The 14,856-nt window shown below is 39.1% G+C and overlaps 1 protein-coding gene across 1 annotated transcript in view; it reads left to right on the forward strand.

Annotated features, from left to right (window-relative positions):
- LOC121603653 (chitooligosaccharidolytic beta-N-acetylglucosaminidase) overlaps positions 1-13,014 on the forward strand; it is an 80,322-nt gene extending 67,308 nt beyond the window's left edge. Inside the window, exons 2-5 of the mRNA XM_041932711.1 lie at positions 4,252-4,551; positions 4,614-5,266; positions 5,332-5,648; positions 12,306-13,014. Of these exons, the coding sequence (XP_041788645.1) occupies positions 4,271-4,551; positions 4,614-5,266; positions 5,332-5,648; positions 12,306-12,872 (1,818 nt within the window). The 5' untranslated portion in view covers positions 4,252-4,270 and the 3' untranslated portion in view covers positions 12,873-13,014. The remainder of the gene's footprint in view (positions 1-4,251; positions 4,552-4,613; positions 5,267-5,331; positions 5,649-12,305) is intronic.
- The last annotated feature ends 1,842 nt before the right edge of the window (positions 13,015-14,856 follow it).

The raw sequence follows: 14,856 nt of genomic DNA on the forward strand, positions 1-14,856 counted from the left end.
TCAACGCATGATAAATGTCATCGTGGGCGACGGCAATAAGATCAAGAAATGAGCTTATTGCATTTTTGAATAGGGATCACTGCTCGCGAGGGCGGTGGTCCTGCTAATTACAACAAAAACCTAACCCAAAACACAAAAAAACTACTAACAAATCTATCCGAAACGACATACTTGTGAAACAGACACACACACCAATACACATTCAAACATGCATACACACACACATGCACACACACACACCACACACACACACACACACACCACACACACACACACACACACACACACACACACACACACACACACACACACACACACACACACACACACACACACACCACACACATACACACACACATGCAAACACACAAACACACACACATACACACACACACCCACAAACATGCACACACAAACACATTCAACCCACAATAAACCTGGCCCAACGGGTGCATGCTGCGTTGAAAAAACAAGGGTCCTATCTTTCTGTCCGATACTGTACCATCCGTGCTGCGCGTGTTCCACTGGCTTCAGTTTAGTGATGACGTCATGAACAGGAGCTGCGCGTTTTTAACCGGCTTCTGTTAAGTAATGACGCTGGGCTGCGCGCGTTTCGACAGGTTCTTAGCGTAATCCAATGCGTTGGTTTGTGACAGTGTTGTGATGAACGCTGTCCAAAAAAAAAGAACCTATAATTAATGTATGTAGTATGTATTACTATGGAGAGTTTTGTGCATAGGATTAGATCAACACTTACCTTAATATTTTAAAACTGGAAAACGTTTTCTTTCCGTCGCTCATTTTGAACATTGTTGACGAGGCCAGCATGTAGTCTTTGATAAATAGCGCACACACCTGTAACTTTTTAGACGCCAAGGGTTAGTTGAATGTACCTGCACAACCACACATGTGGGCAACAAACTTACATCAACAATTTGCTAGGATAAATCATTCCACAACTGAGGAAGACTGAACACGGCCCAAAGCGTAGACGAGCAAAGTACGTTGCACAAGAAATCTCACCTCACTTCAGTACATCCTTCCACAGGGAAAGTTCTGGACAGACTGAGGATGCCTCACACTCGGATGAGCGCGATAGCAGAAAAATCATGGTGGATCGAGAGAGATGGGTAGACTCGGTGTAGCGCAATAAGCTGGTAGATGCATGTGTGTGTGACCAACGAAAGACTTCAGTCTCCGCTCCTCGCGTTTTTCATCCATCGTTTTTCATCACACTCACACACCTCTACACGTGCGGCGGTTTGCCGTCCAAAATCTAGAGAAAGAAGACAGGGCCTCTCGCTTTGGCACACAGAAAAATCTCTCAACAACTTCGGCTCTGCTACTTGGGACATTCGCATGCGGTTTATTCCATACTTTTTCTCTCCCTTCCAACACGCCCTACTAGCAATGAGAATGAAAAAGTGTGCGACTTTCAGGCGAGGGGCATGTAGAAGCATAGGGAGACGGTTGGAAATACGCGGAATTACGCGGAGGCGCGAGCGTGTTTTGGTTTCTACACAGTTTTTGCACTCACACAATCACACATGTGTGAATGTGTGCGTTCACTTTCAGCCTGCGCGCTCAGTTTGGTTTTCTCGCAGCGGCATGCGGCTATCGGTGTCTCGCTCGCACTAGTGCAGCGAGTGTTCCTCTGTGCGCTCCCTTTCTTGCCACCACACGAAATCGTCAGTTCAGCTCAAGCGTTCGCCGTGAAAGGCCGCGCGCATGTTAGCCTAAGTCCCGGGCGATCGAAGATTCGCTAAGTGTTGAAGTGTTGTGCACATTGAAATGAAGCTGCGCTTTTCTTTCATCATTTATCTTAAATGTGTGATTTGCGCTGCTTTATTTCAATATATTTTTACTGCATTGAACAGCAACAAAGGTATTCATGCAGTTAGACAGCTATTTTAAATAAGACGATTTTTTAAATATAAACAATGTGTGTGATTTTGTGGCAAGATTGTGTAAAGCTATGTGCGAAAATGCCCCTTTATTTGCAATAAAAGTGATAAAATATAAACCAAGTTTAATGTGTTCAAGTTTTTGTTTTGATTCGGGTGCACCAAGTCCGAATGAAGGGAAGCGCACAGCGTGATACGAAAGAAACAAGTGGGAGGGGGTGTCAGTCCAGCGCAGCGCAATTCGCTGGAATCAGGTGGGAGTGGGTACCAGCTCAGCGCAGCGCAAGCCGAAAGAAACGGGAAGGAAGGGGTATGATGAAACAGCGCGAGCGAGCGTTCTTTACGGCGAGAGCGCCTCGTGTATTTTAAAGGCAAGCAAGAGAGCGCATTCTCTCCGTGGTAGCGCTCCATCCGCCATTTTTAATTTCGAGCCCAAAACAACGGACTTCGGATCCGATCTTGGGCCGGGCCCCCACCGCGTGTTTCTACCTACCCCTCGCCTGAAAATTTCGCTCTCTTTGTCTGTCGGGCGTGCTTTGGCATACTCACACTGTGTAGACGGCAGAACGGTCTCCCCCTTCCAAATTTACCGTTCTTCCTCCTCTCGATCTTTTCTCTTCTTACCGCGTCCGGGGTACCATCAGAGCTGCACGCTGGCTTTAGTTTTTCCTCCTCTCGTTCATCCTTTCTCCTACCGGGCACGGGGGCTGCGCGCGTTTCGACAGGTTCTTAGCGTAATCCAGTGCGTTGATTTGTGGCTGAGTTGTGCTGAACGCTGTCATTAAAAATAAACCAATAATTAATGTGTGTAGTACGTATTACTTTGGATAGTTTTGCGTATATGATGAGAGCAAAACTTACCTTAATATTTTAAAACCGGAAAACAATTTCTTTCCGTCCCCCACTTTGAAGATTGTTGATGATGCCAACAAGTAGGCGTTGATGAATGGCGCATGCACCTGTAACTTAGAAGATGATAAGCATTAGTTGCATTAGTACATTGAAGCACATATGAGATCAAGAAACTTACCTCAACAAGTTAGCTAGGATAAATCATTCCACAATGGAAAAGGAAGCAGCACTGCGCAAAACGTAAACAAGGAAAGTAGGGGACACAAGAAATTGTACATCACTCCCGCACATCCTTCCACAACGAAAGTTCTGGACAGACTGAGGATGCCTAACACCCGGATGAGTGCGATAGCAGAAAAAATCATGGTAGATCGAGAAAGATGGTTAGACACGGTGTAGCGCAATCCGCTGGTAGATGCATGTGTGTGTGACCAACGAAAGACTTCAGACCACGTTCCTCGCGTTTTTCATCCATCGTTTTTCGTCACACGCACACACCTCTACACGCGCGGCGGTTTGCTGTCCTGTCCTGTCTGCTGTGAGGTCAGAGGAGCTGGGTGGCCAAACGTCGGTGCTGGTGTATCGGTCGAAATTGGCATTGAGCCATTGGCGTGTTTTTACGGCCGTTTGGCATGGTGCAAAATCCTGCTGCCAAACGTACGGCCGCCCAATGGCCACCGTTCAATCCACGGCTTCACCACGGTACGACGCGTACCGCAGGTCCTCATTTAACGTCTCCTTGACGGTGCTCGGGGCCACGCCAACGTTTCGCGCCAGGGCCTGGATGCCGACTCCGGGACGGGCCGTCGCCCGCTGCTGCAATCCGGCCAGGAACGCGTCGGTCCGCACATAATCCGACCGCCTGCTATGCTGTTTGCGAACAATAATACTATCCACGTCTTCACCACACTCCTCGAGCAGTACGCGTATTGTTTTTACGGTGTTCAGCGAACACATCGCCGCCTTCCGAATTTCGGCATTCGTATGGCCGGCACGAACCATCATAACACACGTTACGCGCTTATACAATTTGCACGGGTTCCACATATTTTCGGAGCTAGACATTTGCTAGACTGAAAGTGAACGCACACATTCACACAATCCTGAGATATAAACCCAAAGGCCAGGTGTTACAATTTTCTCGAACACCCTGTATTTATAACAATGTCTGTAAATATAAATATATATATATATATATATATATATATATATATATATATATATATATATATATATATATATATTATATATATATATATATATATGTATAAATTACTTCATATTACTCCATATGTATAGATTACTTCATTTATATATATATATATATATATATATATATATATATATATATATATATATATATATATATATATATATATATATATATATATATATATAAATAGTATAAAGTATATATTTATATTTATACATATATTTTTCTTCGTTTTTTCACAAACTGATACAAAAACCAATGCATTACGAGTTACACTTACAGATCTTCGAAATAAAGGAAAATGTTTTGTACAATGTCAAAGTATGGATTAGTCGTATTAGTATTGTTTAATGCAATTCAACACCCTGTTAACTGCCTCATAGACATATCTTACAAATGCACAAATGAAGAACGATGCGTTAGAGTGTACGGTAATACCAAAAGTGCCAGCGAGTCACATGTTTTCTCTACTTTAAGCAACTGTCGTTTACTGTGCGGAAAATATGGTCCTTTGTGGCCCAGACCTACAGGCCATGTGACTCTTGGAAAAGAAACAACTGTAGTCAATCCCTTAAATCTGCGGTAGGTTTTGATTTACGTTTTTTTGTTAAATTTTGTTAACATTTTTTTCATGTATCCTGCAGATTTGAACAAGACTTTACGAATCAAACTACTGAAGGCACAACAATATTAAGAGAAATAAAAATGTATTTTTTGCGCAATTTGCGAAAAGCATTTCAAACCCAAATTTTACATGAAAGTACACCTGGAATGCAAATAATCATAAAAATTCAGATTAATTCAAATGAAACTAATATATCTTGGTACGTGGATGAAAGTTATAAATTAAAAATATCGATAGAAAACTTAACAACAGTAGTTACAACAATAGAAGCAAAAACAATATTCGGTACACGTCATGGTTTCGAAACGCTATTGCAATTGTTTACGACAGTCAACTCTTCTGTAAATATATTGTCGCAGGCAAACATTATTGACCAACCCATCTACGCCCATCGTGGGCTCCTAATCGACACTGCGAGAAATTATATACCAATAAAATGTTTAAAAAGACAATTAGATGCAATGGCCGCTAGCAAATTAAATGTTTTTCATTGGCATATTACCGATACACAAAGTTTTCCAATGCAGTTCGATACAGTTCCTGAAATGATTTTTTATGGTGCCTACTCCAAAGAAGAAGTTTATTCCCAAAATGACATTAAAAGCATAATTAAATATGCGAAATATCGTGGAATACGAGTCATTCTTGAGCTTGATGCTCCTGCCCACGCTGGTAAGATTTTTTTTTTATTTGAAAGTTAATAACTCATCAACATATCCATGCTATAATCCTTTCAGGTAATGGCTGGCAATGGGGTCCTGAGAAAGACCTCGGCAACTTGGCTGTTTGTGTAAATCAGAAACCCTGGCGTAATTTTTGTATAGAACCACCATGTGGCCAACTAAATCCTATAAATCCGAACTTATATACTGTACTACAACAAATCTATAACAATATAGCCGAAATGAATAAGGAAGAAAGTGTTATTCATATGGGAGGAGATGAAGTATTCTTCGGTTGCTGGAATGCGACGGCAGAAATCATAAATTACTTGATGGATCATAATTTAGGTCGAACTGAACAAGATTTTCTTATATTGTGGAGTAAGTTTCAAGTAAGTAGGTTTATTGATTTTAGTTAGTAAAATTATTAGCGGAATTTCGGGCAAGTGTGCCATAGGACAGGAGTGCCACCAGGCAACTTTAGTTAAATGATCAATTGTTTTTACCGAAAGTTGCGTTTCAATGATTAAATATACCGTGCCGAACTTCATACAGATTTATTTTGAGTTTCAAAATTGAGCAAAATATTTTTTAATTTTTTAATCAAACCAAATAAGCTCTCAAAATTATGGGAACAATCAACCGAAATATAACTTTGTTTGGGTTTAGTTGAAAAAAACTTTCTTTTTGTCATTGAAAAACCCAATTTCAAAAAAGTTACAGCTTTTGGTGCAAAAGAGCCACCTCTATTTTTGGCAAGTGTGCAAGGACCGTAAAGATATCTGGTCAAGTTATAAGCCCGTTTTGACAGCTAGGTGGAAGAAGAATCGACGAAGAAAACTGACAGTTAGTTTTCCGCGTTTGGTGAACGCTTCAAGTTCTCGAAGGAAAATTTCCATTTTAAATCACGGGCTGTGTTCTAATAAACTAAAATATTCACCCAAATTGATCTCCACCAAATATTGACCATGCAAAACGTAAACAATCCATCAATACATATTCTTCTTCTTCTTCTTCTTTTTGGCTCAACAACCGTTGTCGGTCAAGGCCTGCCTGTACCACACTACTTGTGGGTTTGGCTTTCATTGACTTATTGATCCCCCCATAGCAGGATAGTCAGTCCTACGTATGGCGGCACGGTCCATTTGGGGCTTGAACCCATGACGGGCATGTTGTTAAGTCGTACGAGTTGACGACTGTACTACGAGACCGGCTAATACATCAATACATATACAAGCGGAAAACCATCTGTCAAAATCGGAGCCCTAGGGGGGGATGGCCAAAAGCGCTATAACTACACCTCATTTTACATTCCACCTTGCAAGTGTGCCACCATCTTTCATAGGCGCGAGCTGTCAAAAATGTAAACATTGTTGTAGCGTGCAGCGGTATAGTGCGCTATTATGAGCGGATTCCACCCCGGAAAAATAGAACTGTAACAAACCATATTGTGGTACAGTTGGTGGTCAAACAAGGTTGATTGGTGGCTCATGACATGTAGGAATACATACACTAGCGCAACAAACGTAACAATTTCCAATTATCTAAGAAATTCGTTTATTTTAACTAGGTGGCCGTATTGCCCCACACGAGTGGCACTCTTGCCCCATAGCCCAAAAACAACGTCTTTTTGGGACCCTTTATAAAATGCTTAAAAAAATTGTTTTGCACTTTTTTTAAGCGAAACTAATTAATAAATGAGGAAATAGATGTATATGCTTAATGAAGCACACTTGCCCGAAACTCCGCTTTTGTTTTGAATGTTTTTCGCATTTTATTGGTACAATAATAATAATAATAATAATAATAATAATAATAATAATAATAATAGTAATAGTAATATTATTAATAATAATAATAACAATAATAATAATAAAAATAATAAAAATAATAAAAGCAAAGTAATAAGTAAAATTAATAATAATAATTATAACAATAATAATAATAATAATAAAAATAATAATATTTATCAAAATAATAATATAATAATAATAATAATGATGATGATGATGATGATGATGATGGGAAACGATAGAACAATGAACGAGTAAGCTTGCGTTGAACCGATTCTAGTCTATCTATTGAATGTAGAACGGACAATTGCACAATACAGAGCTTTTATACTGAATGGATCTTTGAAGTCTTTCGCAACACGCAAAATGAATCCTAACAAACGGAAAGCTTTTGAAAGTATTCCTTCATAGTGGTTCTGTAACGTTAGTCTGCTATCTAAATGAACGCCTAAATCGAGAATCACATTTTTACGCGGCACTGATCTATCATCAATTTTATAATCTTAAATAAATGCAGTTCTTTTTCTAGTGTAGGTTATAACAGAGCATTTAGATATGTTGCGACGCATACAATTTGAATTACACCATGAGTTAAATCGAGTTAAACAGTTTTGAAGAGTTAAACAATCAGTTTGATCTGATACCGATAGGAACATTTTCATATCATCTGCATAAAACAATTTTTCGCAAATTGGTATAACGTAAATAACGTCGTTTATGAAAATGTTAAAAAGAATAGGTCCGAGAATACTGTCTTGTGGCACCCCGGACGTGTTGGTGAAAGGTGCAGATAGAGAGGAGGAAATATTCACTGTTATATGCCTATCACTTAAATAACAGGAGAAGCAATGAACTAGCGCCCTATTTACTCCGTATCTTGATAGTTTTGAAATTAGCATTGAGTGATTAACAGAGTCAAAGGCAGCACTGAAGTCGTTGTAGATTACGTCTACCTGTTTACCGTTGTCCATTGCAGGATAACAGGTGCTCAATCAAGAGAGAAGGTTAGTTTCAATTAAGCGGTTGGGTAGAAAGCCGTGCTGATCTTTGGAAATTATATTTTTCAAACCACTTGATAGTTTGCTTTTGCTAACTGCACATAACATATAAATACCACGGTAATTAGGGTAAACGTACCTATAGTGGTGCTAGTACCAATAGTGGTGGTATTTCAATAAAATTCGTCTCTTACGATAAATTAACAGTAGTTAAGTTATCTACGATAGTGTGAAATGTTCTATAGCCTTTTACAAAGGATTTAAAAATGAAATGGGGTCATTCCGTTTCTTAGTGACCGAAAAGTCCATTATTTTGTAAAAGGTATCAACATTTTTCCAAAATCCTTAGGATTTCATAACAATACTCATATTTTTGTTAACGTTCTAAATGACCACATAACAACGCAGTTATTATTTTTTTAGCATAATTGTTATTAAATGATTTTGTTTTATTCTAATTCATTGGCTTTTGACCATATTTACGTATTTTTAAGTGTTTTTTACGATAGTGCCTTTATAGGTACACCGAACAGGCATGTTCCTATAGTGGTCCTAGTTCTAAAATCAATAAAAACAGATAATTTTAGATTTTTTTCGACGACATTTTTGACATGTCGTACTACTTTCATTAAAATAAACAACAAAAATGAGTTTTCTGTAAGTAATTTACCTAACAAAGGCCGAAATTCGCTTATTTCGCGAGTGAAAAATCGACTTCAATTCAAGCAAACTCTTCTGGGTATGGGTTGACGACAGGTGTTATTTAGTACTTTAGTCAATATTTTCATCAACCAAATTCATACATTTTTTACGATCAAATTACGAAAGAAATCATTATTATCGCAGTAATCCTTGCTATTCATACGAAAACAGCTTCAAAACTAATTTCCATTGATATTATACACTGTTTTTAAGGCATCTTTGTTTACCACCACTATTGGAACACAATGCGACGACTATGGGAACCATACCACCATTATAGGTACAACGAAACTGTCACAAAAATATGTATTTTTTTTTCGTAAAATTTATGTGTTTCATGGTAAAAATGTTTGTGATTGCGAGGATAAAACATATTCAGACTGTTATGTGTTAAAATATTCAGAAATTGTCCTTCCTGACACTTTAAATCCATTAAAATACATCTGTACCACCAGAAATTGCACCACTATTGGTACATTTACCCTACATATGTCATTTCTATTTCCGTTTTTGTAAACCGGGATCATGAATGAAGATTTCCAGGCTTGAGGGAAGCATTTCTGCTGCAAAGACTTGTTGAATAATGTGGACAAGACAGGAGTTAAAGCATCTCTGCAGCGTTTGAAAATAGCACTGGGTATAGCGTCAGGCCCAGCAGCGAATGAAAGCTTCAACTTGTTGATAACCGAAGCAATGTCAGCCTCAGAAAGAACAGGAAGAGGAATGTTGGCAGTATTAGCCATATGGTTGGACGTAACAGCATTAGTGACGGCGAGTTAATCACGTATGTTGATGAAAAGTAATCAGCAAATGCTTGACTGATTTCAACATTACCGGTGTACGATCTTCCATTCAGAAGCATCATTGATGGAAGTCTGTTACTATCTTGTTTTTGTCGAGTAAAACTAAAAAATGTTCTTGGATCCCTTTTAAATCGGTTTTCTATTTTTCTTACGTAGTTAGCGTAGGCTCGGCGAATAAATGTCTGGTACAGACGGGCAGCTTTAATAAATATTCTTCTATTGACCTCGTTCTTATGTTGACGGAACATTTTATGGAATCTTTTTTTCTTTATTTATTCTTTATTTTATTTTATGGAATAATAACGAGGGACAAACTGATCGTAAAAGCTTGTGATTGTGTTTGTAAACAACAAAATGTTATGGTTGAGATCCGGGTCTCTGGTGATATGGCTCCAGTCAACGTTGGTAAGGGCCGATGAGAGACCTATAATATTCGTCTTTCGGAAGTTCTGACTCTGACAATTTGATGTATGTTGTGGTGTTTTAGTGTGGTTTGATTCAGAAAATATGCGAAGAGCAATCACCGGGTGGTAGGAGTCGGGTTGAATCCAAGAGTCAAGAACGAGCTCCAACTTTAATAAATGGTAAGGAACCCCATCATCAGCCAAAATAAGGTCCAGTATAGAACCGTGAGGATTAATGAAGCTGTTTAGTTGGGACAGTCCTGCATAGTTGAATTCATCGAGGAGAACTGAACAGGAAGGATTAATCCGGGATTCCGATGTGTTTAAAACTGCAACATTGTCCTGGGATGTACTCCATACGAGCTGAGACTGATTGAAATCCCCCATAAGGATAATCGAATCATCAGTATATTTATCCCGCATCATAGCAAGGCAAAACCAGAGCGGACTAAAGGTGTCGCCTTGGAAAATACCCCTCCTGATATTGAGAGTTCTTGACCGTAGTACAACTTTTCCGTCGGTAATATGTAGAGATGTACTCCACATACCCATCGCGTGCTGCATCAGCTTGATGACATTGCCGTCTACTTTGTACAACTGGAGTACCTTAAGAAGGTATGAATGGGGTACTGAATCATACGCCTTCTTGTAATCGATGTATGCCATACTCAGATTTCTTTGCTTCTAGGCTGCCTGACCAACAACGACTACATCAATGATGACCTAGTCTTTACAGCCTAGCGTGTTTTTTCGACATCCTTTCTGTTCTTCGGTCATTACGTTGTTGGTATCGCAATGACCTTACACTTTCTGCGTTATCACTGATGACAGCAGTTTGTATAAGTTAGATAGACAGGTAATTGGTCTATACTTGGCCGGATTTTTTGTGTTTTGATCTTTTGGTAGAAAGAAAGTAACTCCCCTGATGATAAATTCTGGTAGCTTCCACGGATCTTCCAGCACCGTATTGAAGCATGCCGTTATCTGCTCATGGACTGTGATTAGCTTTTTATACCAAAAATTATGCACAAAATCGGGTCCTAGTGCAGCCCAATTCCCAGTACTGCGTTGCCTCACGTATGTCTTGAGCAGTCACCACTAGCACGGGCATGTCTTCGATACCATCACTGAATCGCTCCTCTTCTGCTTACCACATTCCTTCGCTATTGTGTGTGACCGGTTTCTCCCATAAATTGGCCCAAAATTGTGTAAAGTCGCCAATATCCGGGAGTCCTTTTCTAGAATTGGGCTTGTCATTTCGGATATGGTTGTAAAATTCCCTCTCGTTTATGTTGAACATTCGATTTTCATTATTATTATTATTATTATTATTATTATTATTATTATTATTATTATTATTATTATTATTATTATTATTATTATTATTATTATTATTATTATTATTATTATTATTATTATTATTATTATTATTATTATTATTATTATTATTATTATTATTATTATTATTATTATTATTATTATTATTATTATTAATATTTTTATTATTATTTTTATTATTATTATTATTATTATTATTATTATTATAATTATTATTATTATTATTATTATTATTCAATTAGTATCATTATTTTATTATTTTTATTATTTTTATTAATATTATTATTATAATCATTATTGGCAATTTTTTTCAAGATAGCATATCCTTCAGGTAGGACTGAGCAACTATGCAAGACAGAGCAAATAGTCATAATAATGCGATGCAAAATTGAACATACCACTATTCAGCCAATTTTCGTAAGCCAGTATTGCAATAGGATAGAATTTAGAAGCACGGACTGTTAAGCTTCCGACACCGATCGATCCGAATATTATGTGACTTCAAAGTATTGAGACTCGCGTGCGACACATGTGGTTCTGAGTTGCATGTGAGAGGGTGGCTACAGGGATTGACACGGAATGGCCCTTGACATGGCCAACCTTAACGATGTGTGGGGTTGGTCGTGTTGTGGGGGGTTTCGGGGCCGCCTGGATGGGTGGTTTGCCTACTTCTCACATGTAACTTATGCATGCTTGCTAATAGCCACATTCATTTCTATATTTATATTTTGTTTGTTACATTTAATTAACTGATTATCGTTAGATAATTCGTCTATCTCAATCTCGAGAAGAGGTAGGAGGTGGGACTCGGATATCTTGGATAAAGCAATGACCGAAAGCCACTATTTCGCGGTAGTTCGAGTCAAGCGATTGATTTTTTAGCGTCACTGTAAAATAATAACATAAGACTGCTTAAGAAAACGCAAAGATGGAGATAAACACCCAATAATCAGCCGGTTATGTCATTTTTAACAATCACTTTAATTATAATTATGCTTTTTATCTTTTCAGAAAAAAGTTTTAAATCTTTGGGACAATGCTAGAAGAGCAAATGGCACAGCCTGTTCTGCATCTGCAAACGAGCATTCAAGTCCAGTTATTTTGTGGTCCAGTCGCTTAACAGATCCATTAGTAATTGAAAAATTTTTGTCAAAAAACCGATATGTAATACAGACATGGCTTCCGTCAAGCAGTACTATACCTAAAGAATTGCAAAAGTTAGGCTACAAGCTTATTGTTTCGACCAAGGATGCTTGGTATCTTGATCATGGGTTTTGGGGAGTAACAAACTATTACACCTGGAAGAAAGTATATGATAACCAGTTACCTAAAGGAAATGGTATTTTAGGAGGAGAAGTTTGTGTATGGACTGAGTATATCGATGAATATTCAATTGACGGACGCACTTGGCCAAGAGCGGCAGCAGCGGCAGAGCGACTATGGTCAAATCCGGAAACAAAAGCTATAGATGCCGAATCACGTTTTTTTTGCCACCGCGAACGGCTTATCATCCGTGGAATACAACCGGAAGCTCTAGCTCCGCGATGGTGTGAACAAAATGAAGAACAATGTCATTGAAATAAATAAAATAAAATGAAACATGCGCATATGCAAGTATTATGAAATCGCACGAGTTACTCATCGCAATGAAATATATTGTAACATGTTTAACCAGGAAATTCAAGCAATTTGAAGCTTTCGACCTTTTCTACCAGCTAAATCAAACATTCTTAATAAACTTTTAATAGCAAAAGTTGTATTGAACATTTTGCTTTGATTACAAACTAAACTAAAGGACGATGATTGAAAGAAATTGCACCAGTGTAGAAATGAGATATAAACTTAGCGTAATCCCAAAATAATGTGAAATGGCACTTAATCAGAACAAAAACTAAATATGATAACCCTCTGTGCAAAGCGACGGAAGAAATCATTCCCTTTCGCGCATTTTCTCATGCCTTCTTTTTCCCTCCAACGGCAAATTAGTCAAGCAGCGTTTCGAGCTACCCGTCCCTGGCTCTGCTTTATACCCCTCGCCTGAACGAGCGGTCGAAGGTTGACTACGGAATTGCTAGCTCACGTTGGAGGGTTTGCTGTGCAACGCCCAGAACCCTAATTCCAAGTAGCGCACGCAAGACAGGTGGCCATGGCCGTGCATAGGAAAGCTTAAACCAAATTACATACAACATAACTTTATATGACACTATGAATTTCCTTTTTTTTTTATTCAGGAGTAACGGTCCAAAAAGGCCGTATTGCTTAAGAGTACAAAATACAAAGGTAGTTCATGGCGCTATAATCCATATTGGCAGGGAGACATTTCCTTCTCTGAGCCATGGAAGGGCACCTTATCCCGGGTGTACTCGGACGGTTTGGTTTTGATCAATCCAGTCCATGATTGTTGGTCCTATAAGCGTGGCGAAGGTCTACATCATTCGGGTTTCGAGGTTGTCTATTCTAGTTCAATATTCCAAATTGCATCGCGGGGGTCTGTATCGTTTGGAATCCAGGCATTTCGTTAAATCCATCCATCCGAAGTGGTCCGAGTGTAGTCCAGTTTAGTGGCCCAAATCACATTGCGAGGGTCTGTATCGTTGTAGTCCTTTCCATCAGTGGTCCGAGTGACATGGCGGGAGTCTGTATTGTTCCAGTTATCTAATAAATCCTTGCAAGAACATCGTTCAAGCAACGATCTTCTGCCTGCCGTCAATGCCGATTATTCAGCCATACACATTGCAGTCATTCATTCTTACATTCATGCATACATTCATCCATCACAAACATACAAGCGATGTACAACATGTAACACATGGACAAACAAGAGGAAATCAGATAGGATGCAAGATTGCTGTTGCCAACAATGTTGGTTGGTTCACAGACATTTTGCTTAAGGAAAGTCACACAGTTAAGCCGTTTCTCCTACAGAAATCGAATATGGCCTTTAGGAATTCCCAGTCCGATGCCGCTAATATATCCGGAATCGGAATATCAGTACATTTTCCCAGTTTTCGACTGCGTCCAGCAAGGCAGGTCGAGCAGACTCGTATTCCACGCAGGACCACAAAAGATGATCCATGTCGTGGAATCCAAGCCCGCAGCCACATACCTTGGAGTCGACCAGTCCTATACGCTGGAGATGTGCACCAAATGCGAAATGATTAGACCTAAGTCTAGACATCATTAGAATGAACGCACGATCGCCAGGGGTGTTATGGAACCAAGGCTTCAAGCTTACACGAGGAGTGATTGTATACAGAAACCTTCCGAGTTCATCCGAGTCCCACAGATTTTGCCAACGTGCCATGCAAAACGCCTGTGGGGCCTGCAAGTACTCATGAGGAAGGATAGGCCTATCAAAGAGAGACCCTTCTGCAGCTCCCAAATGGTCTGCCTGTTCATTTCCTGGTATACCACAATGAGCAGGCAACCATACTAACGATATGCGAAACGACTTTTCAAACAGTGAGCTTAAAACCTTTACAATTTCTTTCACAAAATGGTCTGGGCTCTTAACAGCCTTTACGGATTTTAATGCTTCAATAGCGCTTAAGCTGTCTGAAAA

Source organism: Anopheles merus, chromosome 2R (genome assembly GCF_017562075.2).
Source record: "Anopheles merus strain MAF chromosome 2R, AmerM5.1, whole genome shotgun sequence".
NCBI lineage: Eukaryota > Metazoa > Arthropoda > Insecta > Diptera > Culicidae > Anopheles > Anopheles merus.